Source organism: Mesoplodon densirostris, chromosome 11 (genome assembly GCF_025265405.1).
Source record: "Mesoplodon densirostris isolate mMesDen1 chromosome 11, mMesDen1 primary haplotype, whole genome shotgun sequence".
In the NCBI taxonomy this organism is placed as follows: Eukaryota; Metazoa; Chordata; class Mammalia; order Artiodactyla; family Ziphiidae; genus Mesoplodon; species Mesoplodon densirostris.
In genome coordinates, this window is record NC_082671.1 from 47,768,118 (window position 1) to 47,793,095 (window position 24,978).

Sequence of the window (24,978 nt, forward strand, 5' to 3'; positions counted from 1 at the left end):
TTCCTCTCCCGGAGTCCCTGTCTGTCTTGCCAAGAGCCACGTCCCGCCCCAGAGCCTCAGGCAGGCTAGGATGTGCTCACTGGCACATTCATCCAGCAACTATGCATTGCTGTCCTGCATTATACCAAACCTGCCTGGGCCAAAGGGGGAAAAGGCACAGACGAGGCACTGAAACTGTGACACGGGCGTGCCATTCCCATAACGCCATCCAGCTGGGCTGCGGGGCCAGGATGCCTCTCCTATCCCAGGGCTGGGAGATGGAGGAGCCCTGGACCAGGACTCTCCCAGAGGCACAGGCAGGCAGGGAGGCAAGAAACAAGAGGTGGATGGGAGTGAGCAGGAGATACATCAGCTGTTGCGGGGTAGTGACTTGGAGAGAGACATAGAAGGAAGGAGGAAGTAGAGAAAATAAGAAAACTCCCCCTTGCTTCTCTGAGGACCAATTTCAGGGGCCCAAGCCTCCCCCATACTTACCTCTGGCCAGCCCCTGTCCCACTTCCACCTTTTCTCGGCCTCCTGGATGATCAGGATTGCCCCTTGTCTCCAGTTACAGGGGACCAGGGGCAAAGGAGGTGGACTCGAGGTGGAAGGTGGGGGATGGAGATTTCTGTCCCTGGACTATGTAAGTATCAACAAGGACAGGGCTCCAGAATCCCAAAGGGGCACAAGACGCTGTCTCCAGGTGGGGTCACCCAAGCTCATGCCCCACCAGAAGCCCCAAGAATGTTTGTCTGTGAGTAGATCCAGGAGGGGTTGGGAGACTGCCCAGGTACCCAAATATACCCCAGAGAGACTGAAATTTTCGCCCACCCTCCACCTTCCCTCTCCTAACCCCTGCCAGGCTTCCTGCTCCCTGGGGGCCTGAACCCCTAGGAAGTTTGGGCTCCATATCAAGGCCAGGAGAGGGTTATGTCAGGTCCTCGGTTAGGGTGCAAAGTCAGAGGCCTGTACAGTGAACCCCCAAGGATGCTAATTCAGGGGTGGAGGGAGGCATGGGTTAAGCTAGGGTAGGGAAGGGGAAGGGGAGGAAGGTGGGTCTGGGTGCTTCCATGGAGTTATGTTTGGGGCTTTTTTGCTGCACTTCCTGTTCAGCAGCCAGAGCTGTGACAGCCAAAGACACCTCTGTGACTGCACCCAAGGAAGACTTCTGGGCCAGAGAGGAAGCGGCAGGTGGGACCACATCCCTCTCCCCACACACAGCGTCCAAGGTTAGCATGCCCTCCGTGCCTCCAAGAAGCCAGGCCACCCGCAAGGAAGGCCGCACAGTGCTCAGACCCCAGAGACCGCCCTGCAAGGCCAGCCTCGAAGCCAGGGACTGTGACTTGTCAAAACACAGGGGCTGACGGAGGTCAGCAGAAGTCATCAAGAAATAACAGACTTAAGTTATCCAAAGGTGCTCTGGAGAATTGAGCATCCAGCTTAAAGACAGTTAGGTAGAATCGAGCCCCAGATGGTAAGAAGACAGCTTCCTTTTCTGTCCCACTGCCCTTTCCAGGAGTCACCTGGCTTAGAGGCTAAGACAGGAGGAAAGGCTCATAATTCCAATTGTCTGGGTTCAAATCCATTACTTATAAATTGCTATCAACAGACCAGACACTCAACCCCTCCAAGCCTCAGCTTCCCCCTCTGTAAATAGGGGCTGATGAGAATTAAAGCGTCTGCAAAGGATGAGTGTCGTGAGGATTAGAGGAGCTAATCCATGTAAAGCACTGGGGACATACATGACATGTCTGCTGCTATTTTGGCATCAGCAGGGCCCATATGCCTTTGTCTGCCCTCCCCCCTCCCCACAGAGCACACGGGGGTAGTCAGTGTTGGAGCGGGCAGGGTGCTGATCTCCACCACATGTTATTCAGATACCAGATCAGGGAGGCAGGTGGGTGCTGCATGGGGGAGGGGAAGCCCGTGTCAGGAGGGGTTGGGAGACTTCCCAGGTACCCAAACTTACCCCGGAGACACTGCACAGACACCCCTGCAGTGACCCCATCACCCAGAAGTGTCTCAGCAGCCCACCCCCAGCATCAGAGCCTGGAATCCAGCCTCAGGATAGGCTCGTGCCCTCAGGGCAGATTCCTGTGCCCCAGTGGAGCCAGAAATGCCCACTGTGTAGGACGGAGGTCTGGCCTGGGAGGCAGGAGGCCTGGAAGGGGCGATGTGACCCGGGCAGGAGCTCCATCTCCAGCCTGTCTCCCCCTCCAGTCCCAGAGATCTCTCCACCCCTGACCACCGGAGTCTCTCCCAGACGCGCTCCTCTCTCTGCTGTAGCCCCACCACCTAGGGTGGTGCACCAGGTCCAGGGAGGGCACACAGAGCCATCCAGCCAGGGCAAGAGCACCCAGGGACATCAGGCCAGGGAGGAAGGAAGAGACAGGCCCAAGAGAGCTGGAAAGTCCCTGGAAGTGGAAGAGCGGGGCCTCCAGAACTTCAGGAAGGCAGGAGGAAGTGCCCTGGGCTGGCCGAACCCTCTGCCACCCCATCAGAGGCTCTGCAGGAGCAAATCAGTGCCTTTTCTACTTGCACTTCATATTTAAGATGAAACCAGGGCAGGAGAAGGAGAAGAGGGGCAGGAGGAACGGGAAGAAGGGGGAGGAAGGAGGAAGGGGCACCTTCTCATAGCCCTTGAGGCAGAGCTGCACTTGACCCTGGCCATGCCCCCCCTCAGGCTCAGATCCCCGAAGGTGGGCTCGGGCCTCAGCCACCATCCATGGAGGGCTTGGTGCCCAGCCCTCTCCCAAGTTCTCCACATGTACCGCCTCCTGTGGGGTTGGTGTCTTCATCCTGATTTTACACGCTAGGACAGAAGTCAAGGAACATGCCAGAGGCCACACCAGTGGTGAGCAGCCAGGCTGAGTCTTTTCTTTTCTTTTTTTTTTTTAGGTTTGGGCAGGGATGACTTTTTATTTGTTTGTTTGTTTATCTGGTTGCGCAGGGTCTTAGTTGCAGCAGGCAGTCTCCTTCGTTGTGGGATGCGAACTCTTAGTTGTGGCATGCATGTGGGATCTAGCTCCCTGGCCTGGGCCCCCTGCATTGGGAGCACGGAGTCTTACCCACTGCACCACCAGGGAAGTCCCCATGCTGAGTCTTGAACCAAGTCTCAATTGTCCAAAGCCACAGGCTCTTGACCTTGACCATCTATTTCCTCTCCAGCCCCTCAGATGGTGGAATGCACACAGTAGGTGCTCAATAAACAATAGATCAAAGGCAGGAAGGAGGCGGAGCAGGAGGAAGAAAGGAAGAGGAGAAGGTAAGCGGGGGAGACTCTTGCGCATGTAGAAACTAAACAGTCAAGGTGCTGTTTTCCAATGCCAGGCTGGCACGGTGCCCGGGACAGCTGCCCTACACTCGGGAGCCCAGGCCCTGCACTTGCCTCATCTTTTCCAGAAATATGTAAGCCTAGATACGTCAGCCTTCAGGTATGCAGTGAGGTCTTCGGTGAGAGGCATAGCTCTCTCTCTCTCCCTCCCTCTCTCTCTCTCTCTCTCTTCTCTCTCTCTCCTTCTTCATTGAATCTGCCTTTCCTCTGGCTACCACCCGACCCCCACCCAGCCAGCCAGCCCAGCTATGTCCCTCTCCCCTGGAACCAGGCCTGGCTTGGTTGGGAGGCCTATGAACAGCCCCCCTCAGCAAGGCAGATCCCTGCCCCGGGAGGAGATGGGTACATGGTGCCGGGGGAGGGGCAGGAACCACATCATCTAACAGGTTGGTCGGGCTGGGAGGCGTCCCGCCTTCGCGGAGCTAATGAGCACTGTGCAACAGGTGTCTGCTCCTCAGTCCCCAGCCTGCCCTGCCTGCGACCGGAGCCAGCTGCCGCCACCCCTCAAAGGCTCGCTCGCCCATCCCTGCGCCCTGCCTGCTCTGGGTCCCGGGGGGCTGCAATGGCCTGCCGCTCCTGCGTCGTTGGCTTCGGCAACCTCAACAGCTGTGTGGTGACCCAGGCGAGCAGTCCCTGGCTTGGGACCTCCGGATGGAGCAATTACAGAGCCCCCGAGCTGGGCTTCAGCTCCAGCAGCCTCACAGGCTGTCTGTCAGCTAGCGCCATCCCCAAGGTGACCGTGAACCCCAGCCTGCTGGTACCTCTGGACCTCAAGGTGGACCCAGCCATCCAGCAGCAGAAGAGCCAGAAGAAGGAGGAAATGAAGGTCCTCAATGATAAATTTGCCTCCCTGATTGGCAAGGTGAGCAAAAGTTGTGGAGGGGCTGTCTCAAAACTAAGCCCTGGGCAGGTGGCTGAGCTCTGTATTTCCCAAGCATCACGTCCCACGCCCGCCCCCAGCCAATGGGAAGTCAGCACTGCTAACTCCGCAGGCTAGCTCTGAGCGGAGAGATGGGGAGGGAAGTGCCTGCGCCATCCTGACGTGGGGGAGAAAGGGACCCCAGAATGGCCTCTGAGGGGTGTCAGGATAATAATGTGTTGCATGGCCTGGGGTCACCCTCCCTCCCAGGTGTGGACTAGAGAGGGGCTCTGAGTGTGACCAAGAGGATGCCCCCTCGTAGGAATGGCCGATGGGGGCATGGGCTGCAGTCCGACTCCAAGGTAGATGGACAGGGCCCACCTTCCTGTCCACGCTGCTGGCTCTGTTCAGCTTCCCAGGGTCAGAAACACCGGCAAGGGCTGGGGTCGGGGGGCACGTGTGGGGAGGCCAGAAGGAGGCTGCAAAATGGGGCTGCAGCTGTGGCTTGTCAGGAGATAGGAATGCGAGAGATGGATGCTGCGAGTCAGAAACAGGTGGCCAGCCAGTCCTCCCTGCACCCACCTGAGTAGAGGGATTGGGTCCCTGGCACCCCACTTCCTGGACCCCACTGCCATGGCCAGCATGCCGGTCTGGGCAGTGGTGTCCACCTCCGGCCCAGGGCAAGGGCTTCAAGGGCTCCAAGGAAGTCCCGTCTACCTCCCGAAGCCGGTCCTCACTCGCCTCCTCCAAGCACCTCCCCTAACCAGCCCTCCCAGCTCTGCTCCCTGCCGCCCTGTCCGAGAACAATAGTCAGAGAGTAACAACAGCTCACCATGTGCCAGGAACTGTGCTGGGTACTTTACATATGTATCTCAATTTCCCTCAACCTTAGGAAAGAAGTCATTTTCATGCCCATTTTACAGATAAGGAAAACTCAACTTTCTTGCCCCCACCCCCCATCCTTCTGCCCCTGGCTGGTCCTTCTCTTCCCCTTGCTCTCCCAGCCTCTGTGTCCCTCTGTACTTCCACTAGGTGGGCACTCACAGAGAGGGGAAGAAAGTAACATCTGGAGCACCGGCCTGTGTTCTGCCCACACCAGCCAGCACTCCACAGTGGTCGTTCCCCTCCTGTGTAGATGGGGAGACAGAGCAGCCCATGGGGGAAGTGCGTTGCCCAAGGTCATACAACCAGCAAGGGTACGGTCTGGACTTGACCTCAGCTCTGTGAGACACGAAGCCAGTAGCCTCTGAGGTGGGAGTCATTTCTCCCCGGCCCCCTCTCCCGCATTCATGTGTCCAGACCAGCATTCCTGCACCCACACCTGGGGTGCCTGGGGTAGGGGTGTGGAGGGGAAGTGACAACTGGAGGACAACCATCCTAGGAGAAGAGCCCGCTGCCCTGGGAAGGCAGGTCCCTGAAGAGCCACCTCCTCTCCAAATACAGCTTAATCCCTTAAAAGGAATGTTTCATGAGCTACGTAATTCGTATAATTCGGCACGGATGGGTGGCTTTCTCCCTGAACGCCAGGGCTGATATCACCCTGTGCCTCTCCGCCATGGGGACAGGAGGGGTGTGTAGGCACAGGGAAGGGCCCAAGTGGTCTGGGTTCTGTTCCCAGGGCCAGGGTGATGCCCTCTAAGATCTTCAGAAGAACTGGAGCTTCCCCATCTGCAATTCAAGCCTTGGCCTTGAGGATGGTGCTCTTCAGGGTAGGACGCAGGCAGCGGGGGTGCCAGCCCCTTGGGGAAGCTGATCACTGGGGCTCTGCCCAAGGAGTCCCAGCTGATCCACCAACTCTATGGAGAAGGCCTGTTATTACCTCAAACCCCTCCTTGTAAAGACTGTGAGGGCCCAAGTGGAAGCAAGCAGAGGTTAAGAATGTGAAACCTGGAGTCGCGTTGCTTGGTTGGGATCCTGGCTTCCCCTCTGACCGGCTGCATAACCTCAGGCAAATTATTTAACCTCTCTCTGCCTCAGTACACATCGGTGTAATGGGCTTGTCAAACGGGATCATTTTTGAAAAGCATTTATAAAGCCCTTACCAGGTACCAGGTGCATTCTGTTTGTTATATTAAAAAATACCATAAATGGGCCCAGCCCAGGGAATTCTTGAACCCATTTAGTCCCTTCCAGGCAGGAGGGAGCCTGGGAAGAGGGAGGGAAGGGCCCTGATGGAGGGAGGGGTGGAGGAGCTTCATGGGTAGGGGTGCAGCATGGGGCTGGAAAGAGATGCATGAGCCGGGGGGTGAGATGCCATCACCAGTGGAGGGGTGGGCTCTAGGCAAAGAGAAGAGACAGGCAGGGCCACCCTCCAGCTCCACATCCCCTTCTGGGCCCTCTGAGGCACCGAGAGAAATCAGAGAGCACTGAGGAGGAGGAGGAGGAAGAGGGAGAGGGTTGGCGAGGAGACCCCCAGGAGTCCACCGAGGGGCCCTGGAGCAATGCTAATTCTTCCACTTGCAGGCTGTGTTTCCTTGGGCAAGGCACTTACCCTCTCTGTGCTTCAGACTCCACTTCCCTGCTCTGAGGGTAACCCTGAGCTCATGCTGGCGGAGGGACTGGTACAGCTGCAGCCATGAAGGAGGGGCATGAGCTGAAGCAGCAGCAGGAGAGGAGGCCGAGGGAGGAAGGGAGAGGGCAATGCCAACATCCAGCAGAGGCTGCTGGCTGGGCCCCCTCACCTTCACATGCGGACACCAGAGGGGACGGAGGTGGGACAAGAGGGAGGACTACCAGCGGCGCCCAAAGAGGCTATAGAGAGGGAATCCCAGAGGGGTGGTAAAATGCCTGGGGACAGAGAGTCACCAGAGCCAGCGGACACCTGCACGCAGGAAGGCACAAACCAGCCCTTCCTGACGAAGAGACCCCGAGGCTCCTTAGGCAAAGCCAAGTTCTGGCTGGAGGCAGAGGATGTGACACCACCCCACCTGAGGAATAGGACCTGCAAGCACCAGAGGCATCGCTCCAAATGCTCACCTGCCCGGACCGTGGGCCATGGGCTGGGGACGTGAAGCCTCCCAGGCAGTCAGCCCCCCTCCTCAGAGGGGGCCCCAGCCCAGCCCAGGCTGCTCAGCTCCCTCCACAAAAAGCACATCTCTCCCCACCCTCGTCTGGGCCTGCTTTTCAGCAGGGCGGCCCAGGAACCTGGAGTTGGGTCACAGTGAGTTCTGTGCTTCTGAGCCTCAGTTTCTTCATCTGTAAAATGGGAAGCAGGTAGACCAGGGGCTTGCTCTCTGAGGCTCCTCCTAGAGCTGCGGCCTGCGATCTAAGGGCAGGGGTCAGCCAGGATGGGGAGGAAGGGGAATGAGAGGGGAGTGCTCGGCAGCCTTGACAGGTTGGAAGCAGTTAACCCGGCACCTCACAGGGTGCCAGGATTTCCTGCCCTCCCAAGGCCTTTGTTCCGAGAGGGAGGAGCCCTTCTGCGGGGAAGGTTCTGGGTGGGGGATGGAACATCCGCACCCACTGAGACAACAAGAAACTCCCCCAAGGGCAGCAGGGGGAGGGGGCTTCCCTGGATCCCCCAGAGGCAAAAGTGCCCTTAGACTGGCTGGCCAAATGCACACCATCTCCCAGCAGGCAAGTACTAAAGCATAGGGGATCGAGGTTAGACTAAGGGAAGGACTTCCTGGTCTAAAGGGTTTTTTGGTTGCTTATGGGTGGAGGAAGGAGCCTCACATCTCTCCTCTCACCCCACCCCCAGTATAAACATGGGGCTCTTGTCAAAACACCGAGAAGGTGGAGTGAGCAGAAACCTGCCCTCACCCCCACCCAGCAATCCCTCACACACACAAGTAGACAGAAACTCTCTTGACTGCATCCCTACTGAACCTGTTTGATTGTGATGACAGCAAACTGTAGGCTGAAAGTCAGCTTCAAGCAGAATTTACCAGTACCAATGGGAGTTAAGGAGGGGAATGACAGCCCACAAATGCCACTGTCCAGTGCTCCCGCTGGTGTTGTCTGCTGCAAGGGTCAAAGGGGCCTTCCCCAGAGCATCAGAGTATCTCAGGGAAACCCGGGTATGTGGGTAGGACAGAAAGAGAGGCGAGGCCACCTGGCACCCAAATTCAGGAGGAACAGGACCACGAATGTCCAGAGCAGGCAGCTGCCATCAGATGGGCCTGTCTGTGCAGCTTGGCCACCGAGTTGCTGTGGACACCCTGGACAAGTGACCTGACTGCCCTGGGTCCCTATCTCCTCCTCTGTATATGAAGGGTATAGACCAGCTGATCCAAAAGGCTCCTGGCTGTGGTCCTGGCTCTTTCAGAATGTGATTCTGGGAGCTGATGCCAGCCGTGGACGGGAGGAGGTCCAGCTACTTGCCTGTGGTCATGGGGAACCTCACCAGGCCCGTTGTCACAACATCCTCACGACAACAACAGCCTGCACTGTCCAGGAGCCTAGCCCCAGCCACCCGTCTTGCCTCGGTGGCTTACCCGCGTCCCGGACTCTGACGGGCTAGGGACCCCAAGAGGCAAGCAGATGGCTCTCAGTCTGATAGGGAGTGTGGGAGATCAGGACAAACAAGGAGCAGATAAACCAAGGGCCCAATACTGGAGGGAAGAGGGGAGGCGGCTGGGATGGTGGGAAGGAGAGTGAGTGCCTGAGAAAGGCTGGGCCTGGAGAGGACAGGCGGGGTGGGGAAGAGGCAGGGGGAGCCCCCAGGCTGCGCTGGGCTGAACTGGGTGGAGGGAAGGAGAGGACTCAGGAGGGACCCTGCCAATCTGCCAGTGGCTGGGTGGGAGCTGTAGGAGCCCCTGCAGAAGTCTGAGCAGGAGAGTGTGAAGGACGCAGAGTTTGAAAGGAGCCCTGGGCCCAGAGCCCTCCCAGTCTTTGTCCTCCAGGCAAGACCGGCCCTGACTAGAGGCAGAAGCCAGGCCAGCAAGGGCAGCTGGGTCCTAGGGCCTGCAGAGACCTTGCAGCCAACCGGAGGCCTATGCTGCAGCGGTTCAAACATTCTAAACCCAAACTGCCTGGATTCCGCCCCTGGCCCTGACACTTGCTAATTGTGTGACCTTGGGCAAGTTATTTCACCTCCCTGTACCCTATTTGTCTGTAAAGCGCAGCTGAAAATAATACCTACCCCGTCGGGTTGTTTGGAGATTTAATGCGTTAAAGATGTCCAGCAAGTAGAACAAGGCCCGGTGCACAGTAGAAGCCAGAGCAGCGTTTGCTATTTGCTGCTCCAAAGCACATCCCCGGGTTCTTCTCTCCGCAGGTGGGCAGGGCAGGTGACGTCATCCCTGACTTCTAGCTGGGGAAACTGAGGCTTGGAGAGGCTACAAGTCCAGGGTTGTCGGGAGGATTAGCATTTAAAAACTAACCAGGCCTTACCCTGCTGAGTTTCCAAGGCAAGATGAGACCAGGCTTGCCGAGGTGGGCAGCAGACAGGCCTCTGACACCCCAAATTCCCTGGGGTCTCCGACCCAAGCCCCAGGCAGGCCTGGAGAGCCTGTCGCATGCGGGCACGTTCACAGCTTAGTCCCCCTTCCCTCATCTCCTTGGCCCTGCCCCTCCCATAGGAAACTTTGGCTAATTGTCTCCACCTCCCTGGGATTCTTGGATTCCACCCTTATCTCACCATCTGCAGTTTGAACAATCAGTAATTGGAGATGCCACCTGAAGGCTCTAAGTGGGGGCCCCGGGTGGGTGTGCTCCGAGCAGATGAGCTGCCACTTCGCATGGAGGCCCCCGGAAGGGGCGTGAGCTGGCTGGGCCGCACCTGGCCCTCTCACAGCAGCCCTTCCGCTCTCCCAGGTGCAAGCCCTGGAGCAGCGCAACCAGCTGCTGGAGACCCGTTGGCGCTTCCTGCAGAGCCAGGACTTGGCAGCCTTTGACCTTGGACACCTCTACGAGGAGTACCAGGGCCGACTGCAGGAGAAACTGCGCAAAGTGAACCAGGAGAGGGGCCCGATTGAGGCCAAACTGCTGCAGGAGCTTGAGATGGTGGAGGAGTTTCAGATCAGGTAGGGGGCGCCCTGTGGGGGATGTGGGCCGGGACTGAGGCTGGGGACCAACCTGCACTCAGGTGCAAGGTCTGGGAGCCCAGGCCAGAAAAAGAGGAAACTTCTTTAGAAAACAATTCTTTAGCCCACACTTACTTATTGAAGACCTGCAACGTGCTAGCGGTACTCTAAATATTGGGAGGATATGACGGTGAAGCTACAGTTACCCCCCAAATAGTGACCCTTACGACGAAGCCAGTCTCATGCTGGCTGACGGCCAAGCCCTGTGCTTGCTGGCCCCTGGGCACTGTCACAGCTCGCATCCCCATCCCCTCCTCTTGTGCCCATAAACACACTGGCTCTCGGCCACACGACCCTCTGGCAATGGGAAGTTGTGTCACTAGCTAGAGCAACAGATGGGCTCCTGCTTTGAATGTAGCTTGGGATTTTGATCTCTCTTGGACTGGCAAGAGAAGGGGGCGGGTGCAGGCAGGGAGCAGAAATGATGGGGTTTGTTTGCACAAGGAAACAATCCCCTAGAGGTAATGCGTGCCTGACCTCAATGGTGGACTTGGGATCTAGAGAGAGATGAGGAAAACAGCCCCAGCCTGCAGGATGCTTTTATAACTTAATGGGACACACAGACAGGGGGACAAGCAGCTGGCAAGCAGTACGGCCCAGTGGTTAAGGGCCCAGGCTTGGGCATGACTATGTCCTGTGGAAGGGGGTTACTCCCTGCCCACACCCCTCATTAGCTCTGTGACCTCGGGCAAGTTGCCTCACACGTGAACCCCAGTCTCCTCCCGTGTGGAGTGGGAAGGGTGATGGTTGATGCCAAGCCAAGGCTGGTGTGAGGAGGAAGCTGAGAGTTCAGCGTGGTGCCTGGGGCTGATAAACGGCCACTTTTCTGACCCCTAAAAGGCTGAGTGCCCAGCACACAGCAGTCCTTGACTCGGGCTTGCTGAGCTGAATCAGCCAGTCTAGAAAGGCAGACCAGTTACTTTGGTAGCTCAGAGGAGAGGTGACCCTTTCTGACCAGACAACGGCCACGGCTTCAAGGACAAGGAGGCTGGGCAGAGCAGAGAGGCCGGTCTCCTTGCAAGGAGGCCCCCTGGCCAGGGTGAGGGGAGGCCAGGGTGTGGTTGAGCCCGCACCCTCCTCCGGCAGGGCTTGGGCCAGACCCCAGGCCAGCGATGAGGCGAGGCCCAAAGCCTCCAGAGTCAGAGGGTGGAGGAAGCCTGTCAGGAGTCCAGGGACCTGGCTCAGCTTTTGCCCACCACCTCTCAGCATGGCCTCCCCTGCTCAGACCACATTCAGAGGGGAGGGTCACACAGGGAGCTCTCCGCTCTCTGGGGACCTCAGTTTCCACATCTGTGGATATGGCTGGAACTTCCCAGCCAACTGGCATGATCTGCAGCCCTGGCCTGGGCTGGTCCTCGAGACTGGGCCCTTTTTTGACCTGGGGGCCACCTCTCCCCCGAGCCCTGCCCTCCCAGCTCCTAGGGAAACTGATTGCCCATTCTGACGGTGACGAGGCAAATCATATTGGTGCGCCAGAGCCCACGACTCATTTCACTGATACCTAGCAGGTCTTTGGCCCTCAAAGGAGCAGAGAATGGCAGAGCTGGATGGCAACTTGGATCCTCCTTTTATGGGGGTGGAAACAGAGGCCCAGAGAGGGCGGGGGCTTGTCCTCAGTCACGTAGCCATGCATACTAAGCCCCATCCCTAACCTCACAAGCTCCCGGGTGAAGCTGCTCCCATGAGAGCAGCCAGATCACAGCCACAGAGGCACTTTGTAACTGGAAGTTCTGTAGAAACACTACTTGTTGTCTTAATCTGGCTCAGCCCCCCTCACTTGGCCTGCTGCCTGGTTTGCATCTGCTGCCTGATTTTACTATTTAGGCTCAGGGCCTCTCTTCCCCTCTCTGGGTAGGGAACACACCTGAGTTGGGGGAGGTAAGGCTGGAGGGTTTCTGGGTCTGCGGGCCAGAGCCATAGAAGCTGAAGCCTGGCTGTGCAAAGCCTGGGGCCCCCAGGAGCCAGGAGACGCCAGGCCAAGCCCTGACAGGGAGGGGTGTGCCTTGACTCTACAAGGCCGATGAGATCAGCTTCACTCCTAGAAATAAACAAGTTTGGTGGGGGGAGGTATGGGTGTGACGAGCTGAAAAGGGCTAAGAACAGTTTGGGGAGCCGGTGGCTGACAGACTGGCAGGGGATTGGTGGTGAATGGGGGGACATGGCGTCACGTAAGCCTCTATAGGAATGGAGACTTCCAAAAGCTTTGATGTAGCAGGGACCCCAAGGATCAGCTAGCTAACCCCTCTATTTACTAAGGATGAAGCAGAGGCCCAGCAAGGGGAAGCAACTTGCCCAAGCCCACACAGCAAGTGACTCAGGAATGTCACATACGATTGTGTAAGCTGTCTGCCGCACAAGAGCGTCTGTTTGAGGGGGTGAACTGGAATTGAAATGCAGTGGAGTCAACGAGAAGGGGGTGGAAGGCTGCACAGAAGGCTGGGAAGGGCAGAGAGGGGTAAAAAGGAGGTTTGACACCTCGGAGGGCTCCCCACTGGACAGTTCTCCCCAAGGTCCTGCACCCAGGCTGGCAGAACTCTGCTATCCAGAGAAGGGGGGGAGGGGGAGAGGCTGGACACAGGGCGTGCGTGGGGAGGGCCAGTCAATGGGAGCTGCTCAGCTTGGGGCTCCCCAGATCCCTGTCCCCAACTCCGGAGGCCCCCAGATTCCAGAGGGAAGCCTCTTCAAGTCAGATTTGGGAAGGATGTGCAGAGAACTGCCCCCTCCCTCGCCTGCAATGAGGATTCCCGTGGTTTCTTTCTGGAAGTGCTGAGACAGAGGGGCTGAGGGCCGGGGTCTGGTGTTGGAGAGGAGGGAGCTTGGGTAATAATAATAGCAGTAGCTTTAGTGGGTGCCACGCACCGTTGTAAACACTTTATGTATTAACTTATTTAATACTCGGATGTCAACATTATAATGACAAAGGCACACAGAAGTAGCCTGTCCAAGGTCACACAGCTAGTTAGCAAGACAGCGAAGAATTGAACCCAGTCTGGCTCTGGAGCCCCATGCTTCACCAGCACACTACACGAGCCTCCAAGCCCCCCTCTGTGCCTCCATTTCCTCATCTGTGAAATGGGACCAATAGGACATCCCTGGCTGGCAGCTCTGAAGGTCACAGGTGGGGGTGCAAGTAAAGCTTCTTGGGCATTTTGTTTGCCCTGGCGGGCCCCAGATTGCAGGCCAGTCTCCCTGGCCCTCCCCACCACCCTGCCCCCATGACCCGTACTCTCAGAGTGTCCCTCCAAACTCTCGGAAGCCGAGGCAGTGACCGGGGAGAGTGCAGGCCCTCAGCACACTGAGTTCCAGAGACCCAAGTGCCCCATGGGCTCTCACCCCCTGGGGCCTGCTCCCCTGAGTCCCTCAGGGAGGCTGGGGGAAAAGAAGGCCTAGGGGGTGGCAGGTCCAGCTAGCTGACGTGGGCGATGGGTGACGCTGCCCCCTCTGTGAGGTCAGGGACTGGGGCAGGCGGGCGGCTGTAATTAGAGCTGCCAGTGATTCAGGCATTCCCTGGAGAGGAGGGGAGAAAACAGGAAGCCACAGAATCCCTACATCCGCTGGGGCAGGCAGGGCTGCAGGTGGGAAGCATGCAGCTGGCCGACACCAACCCCGGTGGCCAAGAAAGTAAGGTCAAGGATCCAGGGAGCCCGTCTAGCCAACCAACAGTGTCCTTGTTCTGAATACGAGGTGGACTCGAGTAAGGAAGAGGCACATCTGAGGAAGAGAGGGAACCCACCTTTGTGGAATGCTGGTGGACTTCAGCCCCCATGCACACACACATGCACCCACGCACATGCACACGTGCATACCCTGAAAGACAAGAGAGGGGGTGGAGTTACCTGCCCCCAAACACACCGGGGGCCCATCTGACTGCAAAGTCCATGCCCTTCCTGTCCTCCCTCTGTGGGGAAGATGGCATGGTATCTTACTGTCTAGCAAAGCAGTGGGGATAAGGGTGGGGCTGCAGGGACAGGTAGAGTTAGGAGAGGATAACGTGTGAGCAAGATGCTCAGAGCAGACTCAACCAAAGGCACAGCTTGTTTGAAACTGAGACTCTCCGGGGAGGAGATGGGAAAAAGATGAGGGAACAAAACGTCAGGGTGAAAGGGCTGCACAATCAGGAGAGGCTTCCTGGAGGAGGTGAATGTGAAGCAGAGCCAGGAAGCGGGCAGATGCCACTGGGAGAGGAATGGCTGATCATCAGGAAGGAGTGAGCCTGGGGAGCGGGATGCCTGCTTCCCCAGAGCCAACACTAGGGTGTCGTGGAGGAGAGGGGCTGCATCCACCGGAAGAAAGGGACCACGTTTTCCTAACTGGCACAAGGCACCAAATGGGACTACAGAGGTCCTGAGCCCCACCCAAGGAGGGTTAAACAAGCCCTCACAAGTCCTACCACATCCAGCTGAGCAGCCCCTCTCTCTCTCTGTCTCTCCCTGCCTCCCTCTTCCCTCCCTCCCCACCTCCCAGGTATGAGGACGAGCTCGCCAAGCGCACGGACATGGAGTTCACCTATGTGCAGCTGAAGAAGGTAGCCTCCCCAGCCTGCCCCGGGGGCTCCTTCCTCATGGACACTCTGCCCTCTTTTGCTCAGGATCCCCAAGCAAAGCCCCCAGAGGCTGAGTCCCAGGACCTCAGGCAGAGAGACATGAACCTGTCCCCACCCTGCTCCTTCTGCCAGGCTGAGCCAGGTCTCCTCTGGGAATCACCCCCATCTCACCCAGGAAGCAAAGTCCCCCCTACCCCACCCCTGCCCTGGGACCCCTCCATTCCCTCTCCCATCATTCACTGCTGCTCCCACCCCCAGGACCTGGATGCAGAGTGTCTTCGACGGACAGGACTAGAGACCAAGTTAAAAGGCCTGAAGAGCTTTGTGGAACTGATGAAAAGCATCTACGAGCAGGTGAGAAGGTGGGGCCAGGGTCCCTCTGAGCCGTGGGTAAGGGATACAGGGGAGGCAAAGGTGTCCAGTGGGTCGTGGAAACTTCAGCAGGCACTCACTGTTGCCAGCCACAGATGTAACAGTTTCCTAAACCCCTTGCATGCTGTTGTCAATAATCCAACGTGTCCCCTCGTCACTCACTTCATGGAGTGTGGCAGGTTCCCACAAAGCCCCTCTCAGGGAGAGCCCTGCTTTCATGTGTGCTGGAGCGCTGAGGGCATGCAGGAGACCAGGTACATCAAGGGTCAGGAGGTGGCCTCAGAGCAGGGAACCAGGAGGCCTTGAACAACCGTTCTAATTGAACTAACCTCTCTCTCATCCCCGTAGCCTAAATTGCAGACACCCACAGTTCTAGCTCTGATAGGCCTTCACTGCACCCTCCTCCATTTTGGGGTCAGGCAGGGAAGACCTAGAGTCAGATTCTCTGGTTCCCAGACACTAGCTTCTGCCAGACAAAAATGACGCAGTAGGGACTTACCTGGCGGTCCAGTGGTTAAGACTCTGCACTTCCACTGCAGGGAGCATGGGTTCGATCCCTGGGGAACTAAGATCCCACATGTTGCGTGGTGCAGCCAAAAAAAAAAAAGACCCAGTAAATGTAGACAGAGGAGGCTCCAGACACATTCTCATATGTCCTCAGCTGAGCCTGGGGGAACAGCGGCCCAGCAAGGCCTGTCCCACTGCCAGTGCCGCCAGCAGATGAGCCCTGCCACTGGACTCCTCCCCTCGGCGCCACTCTGCCTCCCGGGCATCCCTTGGGACATGTGTTCTCCTCTCTACATCCCCCATCTCAGGGGTGAGGAGGCTGATGGGGCGATGCTTCAGTTCATCTACAAGCAGGCAGGACCCTCGCTGGGGATGACAGGGCGCATCAGCCTGTGTGCTGCAAACCGCTGGCGCCAAGCTATGGTGACGCAGCCCAGGGCAGAGCAGGGGTCAAAGTCACCACCGCAATCAGAAAGGTCTGCTAGGGACTTCCCTGGTGGCTCAGTGGTTGCGAGTCCGCCTGCCGATGCAGGGGACACGGGTTCGTGCCCCGGTCTGGGAAGATCCCATATGCCGCAGAGTGGCTGGGTCCGTGAGCCATGGCCACTGAGCCTGCGCGTCCGGAGCCTGTGCTCCACAACGGGAGAAGCCACAGCAGTGAGAGGCCCACGTACCGCAAAAAAAAAAAACGTCTGCTAAACTGGCCCTAGGGCTGCTGACCAAGGCTTCAGGGCCTCGCCCTGTGGAGACGGAGACTGGGCCTCGTGGCTGCACGTGGGCCTCACTACTCTCCGGCGGCTCAGCTCCCAGAGGGGCTTCCATGGGCCTGAGACCTGCCTGCTGCCATGGGAGGTGGCAGAACTGAGAGAACATCCCAACCCTCGCCAACAGCAGGGAAGCAGCCCTCGCAGGCAGACGGCTCCAATGCCCACTGAGTGGCGTGGGGAGTGGGTGAGGGTTTCCGCTGCCCAGACTCACCAGGCCCTGCTGCCGCCCCGGCAGACGTCAGCAGGACCAACGTTTCAGCCTCTGGTCCGTCCTGCGAGCCTACACCTCCGCGATGGTGGAGGCCCTACAGGGGTAGAGACATAGCTGAGGAAGGTCAGGCATAGCCAGCCATCTATCTGAGCATTGCTGGAGGCACACCCGCCAAACTTCTGGGCCCCCACCCCAATAGCCAGGCTGCGGACTCCATTCGGACTTGGCAGCCCTTGGACCCCAATCCTGACTCTACTTTTTTTTTTTTTTTTTTTACCATTTCTGTGACTCAGAGCAAGTTATTTCTCCCCTCTGTGCCTCACTTGCCTAATCTCTAAAATGGGGAGAGTGATAGTAGCAGGCTCATCGGACTTTGATGGGATAAATCCGTTCATTCACTGAACAAATGTTTATGGCATGCCTGCTAGATGCCAGGCACTGATATCACAACAGTGAGCCAGGCGGGCAAGTTCACTGCTCTCAGGAGGGCACAACTTAGCTAAGAGGGGACAGGCTAATAAGCACCTGGACAAGATCATTTTGGAGGGTGAAAAGTTGCTGGTATGCAAAGAAACAGGGTGATGCCTTACTGCAAGAGGGCAGGGAAGCTTCCGGCCCTGAGGCCGAGTGTTGACGGGGGTGCATCTCAGAGGAGGCCCAAGCGTGTGAAGGCCCAAACCAGGAAGATCCAGCTCAGCAGAGACTTGAGGTGGCTTCCGCCAAAGGAAGAGCTGTGTGAAGCACCTGAGGCAGGAATGATTTGATCCTGGGAGGGAGAGAAAGCAGCAGCTGTGGCTAAGGCAACATGGGCAAGGGCCAGCTCATGCAGGGTCTGGGGCCCAGGATGGGGTGTGGGCCTTATTCTAAGCATGATGGGCAGCCCTTGGTAGGGACTACAGACGGGGTAAATGTATGGCTTGTGCTGCTGGAGGACTGCTGTGGAGAAAGGGCCACAGTGAATGCAGAAGTGCATTTATTATTATTTATATTATATTATAAATACTATCATATTATATATTATATTATAGCATATTTATAATATATATGAAATAATATATTTTTATTATTATTACATATTATATATAATATATATAATAACAGCAGTTATTATTGCTTTGGGAGGCAGTGAGGTGGCAGGTTGATATCGGGCCATGAGGTTTGAGTTTCTCTCCACACACCTCTGTAGGCTGAGAAAGCAACGCTGACCCATTGCTAAAATGATTTCCCCACCAGTGGGTCTCTAAGCTGGCACTGCCTAGTAGGAATATAATGCAAGCCACATAGGTAACTGTAAGTTTTCTAGTAGCCACATTGTTTTAAAAAGCAAAGAAATGGAAAAAAATAATTTTAATGTATTCTATTTAGCCCAATATATCCAAAATATGATTATTCAACATGTAAACCATATAAAAAAATGAATGGGCTATTTCACATTCTTTTTCCCATTCTAAATCTTCAAAATCTGGTCTGTATTTTACACCTCCAGCTCATCTCAATTCTGACTGGCCACATTTCAAGTGCTCGTAACCACATAGAGCTAGTGGCTACCGCATCAGACAGAGCAGGTCCAAGCACAGGAAGGTGCCGGCCATGGCCAGCTCAGGTAGAGGGAAAACATGGCGGGATGTGAGTAGCTCCAGGTGAGGCCATATGCTCTGGTTTCAACTTTGGAGCAGACACCAGAAAAGCACGGCTATATAGGCTCACCCCAGGGTCCCAGGAAAGAGCCCTCCCCTCTCCCCAAAACACACACACACCACACACACACACGCACCCAGGATAAGTTGTGGAAGGCCTTTCCCAGAAGCCAATGGCCGTAGGCTGCTCCGGGCCTCATCTACACACTGCAGCCTCCCAGGCAACCCCCTTACCCCTCACCTCCAGGAATATAGGCTGTGAGAGGACCCTGGGGCCCCCATTCCCCTTCAGCTTCCAGGGTACACCCCAGCTCCCAAGTGCACTCGGGCCTGGCTGCATCCAGCCAGAACGCCACCTGCCCCACCCGTACACTCTAGTTCCAGGGAGATTAGCTACGGAATCCACTGACAACCCCCTGCAGCCAGGCACACCTCCTAGGATGCTGATGCCTGCAAAGAGGACCTGGCGTGACTAAGTTGCTTTGGCACCTGCCTTCGTGGTGCCTCGGGGAGGCTGCTCCAGGCCCTGGACACTTCCTCCCGGCTCCATCACCGTTACCAATCACAATAGTTTCCTTAGCTGTTGCTTATTGAGCACCTACTACATTCCAGGCACCAGGCTGAGTGCTTTCAGATGTAATCTCATCTACTCTTCCCAATAACCCTATAAAGTAGGGATAATGATTGAGAAAGCATGGACTTTAGAGCAGCTTGGATTTGAATCCTGGCTTGGTGATGATGTGAACTTGAGCAGGTCCCTTTATTTCTCTATGCCTCAATTTCTCCATTTGTAAAATGGGGAGAACAATAGCACCTAGCTCACTGGCCTGTTGGGAGGATTTATTTTTCTAATATATCCTAAAACGCTTAGAACAGTGTCTGGCACATGGTATTTGTTAAATGTTAGCTGTGTTCAGTTCCATAATTATACACATTTTTCAAATGAGAAAACTGAGGCTCGGCTAAGTTTACAGACTTGGCCAGGGTTGCCCAGGTAATAAGATGTGGTGGTACTCAGAGCTCAGTTCCCTTTTCCTTTGGCCGCGCCACGTGGCACGCAGGATCTTAGTTCCCCAACCAGGGATCGAAACTGTGCCCCCTGCAGTGGAAGCGCGGAGTCTTAACCCCTGGACCGCCGGGGAAGTCCCCCAGTGCCATTAAACACTACACTTTACCAAGCAGTACTGGTACCCCTCAGAGTCACCATCTTCCCGGACCTGGGGGACTACAACGAGAGTGGTCATGCACATGGCAGCCTCCTCAGACTCTGGCTCTTAAGCAAAGCTCTGAACTGTACCTCGGCTTAATTCTTGCCAACTTGAAGGTACACATCCCATGGTGGCACTCCCACACCACACAAGTCAGCGTTGTTATGCTCTCCGCAGCCCGGCAGGGGCCGGCCTGTCTGAACAGGTCTGCAGATGTTCTAAACCCTCCACTTCCTGCTGCTGTTTACCATGCTCATGCTTACGCTGCCTCTTTCCAGAAAGGATCTGAGGCTGCCCCATCAGCTGTGTTTCTCCCCTCCTTTTGCCCCGGTGGTGCCCTGTGTTCTGACAGCGCCCTAGCCTTCTCCTGGTCCACAACAAATGCTACCCTAGGCCTGGGCTGGAAGTGTCCCTGGAGAGCTTTGTCTAAAACACCCCAAGTCCACCAACCTACACAACATGGTGACTGAGGAAGCCCCAAGCTACATCTCTGAAACTATTCACAGCCAAGCTCCGGCCGGGATGTCCGTTCCATTTGGGAGATGCCAGTCTCCAAAGATGACCCGAGGCAGCAGAGGTGGGGCGTGAATCTGTAGGCACCGTCCACCTTATTCTGGCATGGGTTGGGGCCTCCTCCTGCCTCTGCTCTGAGATCTCTGTTAAGTTCATCTGAAGGTCAGCCAAAACCCTCCATCAGGGAACACCCTAAAGGGCAGCTGGCCACTGAGCTCAGAGTCCCGCTGGCTCCAGGGTGGAGACAGGTTGCTGCCACTGCCCAAGCTGCCTTTTCCAGGAGGCGATCCTGATCACCAGAGATGCTAGTGGGCAGGGTCGGGCAGTGAGCAGACAGGGGAGGGGCGGCCTTCCTCTGCAGGCCTCGCAGCTGCCCGACCCCACGGTCTACAGCCACAGGGATACAAGCTGCAGGTCAGGAGTAGCAGCATCCGCAGGTCCAGATGCCAGAGCTTCAGCCACAGCCTCGCTGAGCATAAAGACAGATGAGGGTCAGGAGGGGGTCCAAAGTCAGGAACCAAGATCAGAATGCGGTCATGAGCCAAAAACAAAACCTGGATCTGAGCAGGCCTCCTGATCCAACTCCCACTTTTCAGGAAATGCAGGGGCCAGAGGAGCGTGTTAAACACCAACACGCAGGGCAATCAGTAAAATTCAGACGATGGGCAAGCAACTCGGTGCTTTCAATAAGAAAAAGAAAAAACAAAATAACAGAGACAGAGAGAGATGGAGATGGTATCTACAAAATAAGAGAGACTTAGAGACATATGGACCAATGACAGTGTATGGACCTTGTTTGGATCCTGAATCAAACAAAAACTTTTTTTAAAATTATATATATATATATAAATAGATAGATAGATATAGATATTTATTTTTATATATATGCCATAAAAATGAGAACACTGACCAAATTTTGATGATGAAGTAAGAGTCAAGGATGGACTGTGAACACAGGCAGGAGTAACTATGCCGCCCCTGTCCCACCCCCTCCCTCCCCCCGGCTGAGCACCGCCCCACCTCCCAGGGTGCCCGACCCCCCTCCCTGCCTCTCCGAGGCTCCCCGGCCACCTGCCTCACTCTGTCTGTAAGATGCTGGCCACGGACACTCTGCTTATGCCCACTCATTCCTTCCCACCCAGGCCCCACCCAGGCCCAGGTTGTTGATCAGCACCTCCAGGGAAAGCAGCCCAGGGCTCTGGAGGTGACACCTTGTAGCCCCTACAAAGACACCTGTCCCCACCTACCTTTCTAAACACCCCTGAACCTTCAGGCCAGAAAGCTGTCAGGCTGTGGGGCATGACAGAAAGCAGATCTGGGGCTTCAGCTCCTGTGTCCACCCCACTATGTGAGCTTAGCAGGAGCAGCAAAGGCTCTGGAGTCCAGCCCTGCACTCACAGCTGTTTCCATCAACTCTGTGCACTGCAGTTTCCTTCCTCTCTGTAATCTGGGGCTAACAATCGTGCCAACCTGATGAGGAGGAAATGTGAGGATGCCTGGAAAGCCCTTAGCACACACACAGCCTGGTCTATCATGAGCCCCCAGGGAAATGGGAGGTTTTACCGCTTCCGGGGTCTCTGAGGACATAGGCTAGCATTTTCTGGGCAGAGAAGAGGACAGAGAAGAGGGGAAAGGAAGGATCCCAAAGGACAGAGAGAAGAGAAGATACTGAGGCTAAATCCTGTTGTGGCCGGGCAAGCCCCTCAGCTAGATGGGGAGGGGCACTGAGTCCTCAGGGTGACCCTGAAGTCACCTCTGCCTTGGCCACTGGCAGGGGAGTGGGGATGCACAACTGTCAGCCTCTGGTCCACTCCTGCCCTCATCATTCATGGGCTTCCATCCCAACATGCATTCAACAGAGACATTCCCCTGCCAGATATGGAGGCCTGGAGGTGTAAATGGCTCATCCAGGCCCTCGAGGAGTTCCCGTCCTGGGAGGGCAGGGGTAGGTGAGGTCAAGCTGCCCAATGGTAGAATTCCCTCAGACCCAGAGGTCCTGGGCCCTTTCCTCCCCTGCCAGGAGAGGAGGAAGGTGGTCTGCCCTGGGAGTGGACAAGTGTAGACAGGGGGAAACTGAAGAGGAATAAGGCTTGTAGGGTGGGCCTCTGGAGCCAAGGGTCCCTCCCTGCCCTCTCAGAGAGGAAGACCAACAGGTGGGTGAGCGGGGGCCAAGAGCTGCTTCCCAAGAGTCCAAGCTGGGGAGGCAGGGCAGGGAGGCATCTATCCTCTGATCATCTCTCTGGGGAGACAGGGAGGAGCCTGCCCTCCCCTCGTCCCGGGGGATGAAGGCACAGTGGGGACTATGTCTGGCTGAGGGTCTGGTGCCCCCCTACCAGCCCTGAGCCCCCAAGTCTGTGCCCGGCCAGGAGCTGAAGGACTTGGCAGCCCAAGTGAAGGATGTGTCGGTGACCGTGGGTATGGACAGCCGCTGCCACATTGACCTGAGCGGCATCGTGGAGGAGGTGATGGCCCAGTATGACGCCGTCATGGCTCGCAGCCTGGAAGAGGCCAAGGCATACTCCCAGAGCCAGGTACGGGGCTCACGAGCAGGCTGGGGAAAGGCAGCCAGGGCAGAACGGGCTGCAGCAGTGATGGCTGAGGCCGCCTGCAGCTCTGCGTGCTGAGACTCTGGGAGAGGGGAATGGGGAAACATAGTGGGGACGGAGCCCACAGCAGTGAGTTCACAGGCAGGAAGGAGAATGTGAGAGCCCAGCGCTGTGCCCGGCCCCAGGGGTGATGGGGACAGGGGGAAGCCCACAGTCTGCACTCTTCAGAGGCTCACGGTGGTGCTGCCAGCCAGCAATGCCAGGCCAGGTGTGGGCACGGCCCGTGGGGCTCAGTCTAGGGCAGCCAGGAGAGGCCATCCAGAGACGGATGTGGTGGGGGGAGGAGGGGGAGTGGTGGGCCACAGAGGAGGAGGTGCTGCCGGGGTGAGGAAGAAGAAGGGACCAGGGGCCAGGGTGCCGGGGGGACACAGTGAGTGGCCCCTCATTGCCGCCTCCCCCACGGCCTCCAGCTGGAAGAGCGGGCTGCCTGCTCAGCCGAGTCTGAGAACAGCCTCCAGAGAAGCCGCGGCGAGATCGCTGACCTCAAAGTGCGCATCCAGAAGCTCCGATCCCAGATCCTCTCCATCAAGAGCCACGTGAGCGTCTGAAATACCCACCTGGGGGTGGAGCAGGGAGGAGCGTGGGACACACACTCTCGCCCACTCTCACACATGCACACACACTCACACATGCTGAGTCCAAGCAAGCCCTGGCTGAGTGACCCTGGGCAAGTCACTTAGCATCCCTGGGCCGCGGTTTCCTCATCTGTCCTCCTGAGATGGCTCTGCAGGCCACGTCAGCCTTGCAGGTAGAAGTGCTCTATAAACTGGCCGGGGCTGTTGGCACACTGGAGGGCCCCGCCACATACACCCAGAGCCCACCGCCTCCCTCCAGGCCTCCCACCAACTACACGGAGAGAAGGGAGGGGAGGCTTAAGCCCCAGCTTCCGGCCAGAGAAGTGCCATCCTTTAAGGACAGTTGAGACAGGCTCCTCTGGGGGCCTATTGTACTTCCTCCTTTGGTGGCCTTGGGAAAGTGTCTCCTTAGGTCTAACTGAATGCCCTCTTGCTGCAAGGCGACCCACTACCATGCTCAGGAATGCCGTGCTGGGTCCTCCCTCCCCATGCACACCCCCACCAAGGACAGAGGTGGGCTCCTGGCCCTGGCCCGATCTCTCTCTCCCACCTTGCTCACTGACCCCTTCCCTCTGTCCTCCTGGCTGCAGTGCCTGAAACTGGAGGAGAACATCAAGGCAGCCGAGAACCAGGGTGAGCTGGCCTTCCAGGATGCCAGGGCTAAGCTGGCCCAGCTGGAGGACGCCCTGCAGCAGGCCAAGAAGGACATGGCGCAGCAGCTGCGCGATTACCAGGAGCTGATGAATACCAAGCTGGCCCTGGACGTGGAGATCGCCACCTACCGCAAGCTGGTGGAGGGCGAGGAGAGCCGGTGAGGAGCTGGGCCAGTGGGGTGCGGCTGGGAGCGGGGGAGGACTGGAGGACCAGCCCCACAGAAGGCCAGCCCTCTCCGCCCCCCTCCCCGCCCGCAGCATGATTCTATGAGCCTGGCAGGCCTGGATTCATGTCCTGGCTCAGCCACTTAAACAAACTGGTACCTCGGTCCAGTTCATTAAATTCTCAGCTTTCCCATCTGGAAAATGGGCCGATCATAAGCATGGCTCGCCTGTGGTGCGGAGGATGAATACGATCCTGCATGCAATGCCTGTCACAAATTAGTGCTCAGTAAATGACAGCCATTCATGCAGGGGAAAGGGGACAGAGCCCAGAGAGGACAAGCTGGCTGGCCAGGGTCACACAAAAGGGCAGCCCAGAGCTGGGAGTGACAGCCAAGAATTGCCCTTCACATGCCAGTCCCCAGGCCCCCAATCCCAGGGGAGCTTAAGCCACAGGCTCCCTTCACATCTCACCATTTCCTCCTTCCCCAGAATGGACTTGCCCTCAGCCACTGTGATCAGCTCCATGCAGTCCAGGCCTAGAACTGGTGAGCCCGCTTGCCCCAAGAACCCATGGTGGGAGGTGGACAGTGGGGGGATCATGGCCCTAAAGCCATCATATTAAATGGCTCCCAAACCTCCAGCCTGTACCCTGCCCTTATGTTCCCTGTAGCTGCCTCCAAGTATGGCCTCTCGAGAGCCCCCTCCCGGAAAAAGAAAAACAGGGAAGACCTCGTGATCAAAATCACCGAAACCTCAGAAGACTTCCTCTCGCAGGAGTCAGAGCTCTCACAGTAAGGCTGCTGTCCAGACCCCAGGAGCCCCACGTCATTCCCCTGTAGCAGGAGGAACATAAGCTAGACTCAAGAAAGCAGCTTGGAGCCTCTAGGTTGGGAAGGAAGGCAAACCTGACCCTGAACTAAGAAGAGGAGGGTTGGAAACAGTGACTGCTTTTCTGTGGGTTGCCAGGGATCCGACAGGACAGTCACCAGCTATTCAAAGTCACTGGGCTCCACATCAATATCT

The 24,978-nt window shown here is 57.0% G+C and overlaps 1 protein-coding gene across 1 annotated transcript; it reads left to right on the top strand.

The window, feature by feature from the left end:
• Nucleotides 1-3,875: 3,875 nt before the first annotated feature.
• On the top strand, nucleotides 3,876-24,750 carry KRT80 (keratin 80). The gene is made up of 9 exons (XM_060113568.1): nucleotides 3,876-4,175; nucleotides 9,930-10,138; nucleotides 14,663-14,723; nucleotides 15,000-15,095; nucleotides 22,323-22,487; nucleotides 22,973-23,098; nucleotides 23,728-23,948; nucleotides 24,445-24,500; nucleotides 24,626-24,750. The coding sequence occupies exons 1-9, from the start codon at nucleotides 3,876-3,878 to the stop codon at nucleotides 24,748-24,750; spliced, it is 1,359 nt and encodes a 452-aa protein (XP_059969551.1).
• Nucleotides 24,751-24,978: the final 228 nt, after the last annotated feature.

Coding starts and splice junctions, on each gene's coding strand:
- KRT80 (XM_060113568.1), top strand. CDS start 3,876: ATGGCCTGCCGCTCCTGCGTCGTTGGCTTCGGCAACCTCAACAGCTGT. Junction 14,724..14,999: donor CCTATGTGCAGCTGAAGAAG/GTAGCCTCCCCA, acceptor TCCCACCCCCAG/GACCTGGATGCAGAGTGTCT. Junction 23,099..23,727: donor TCCTCTCCATCAAGAGCCAC/GTGAGCGTCTGA, acceptor TCCTGGCTGCAG/TGCCTGAAACTGGAGGAGAA.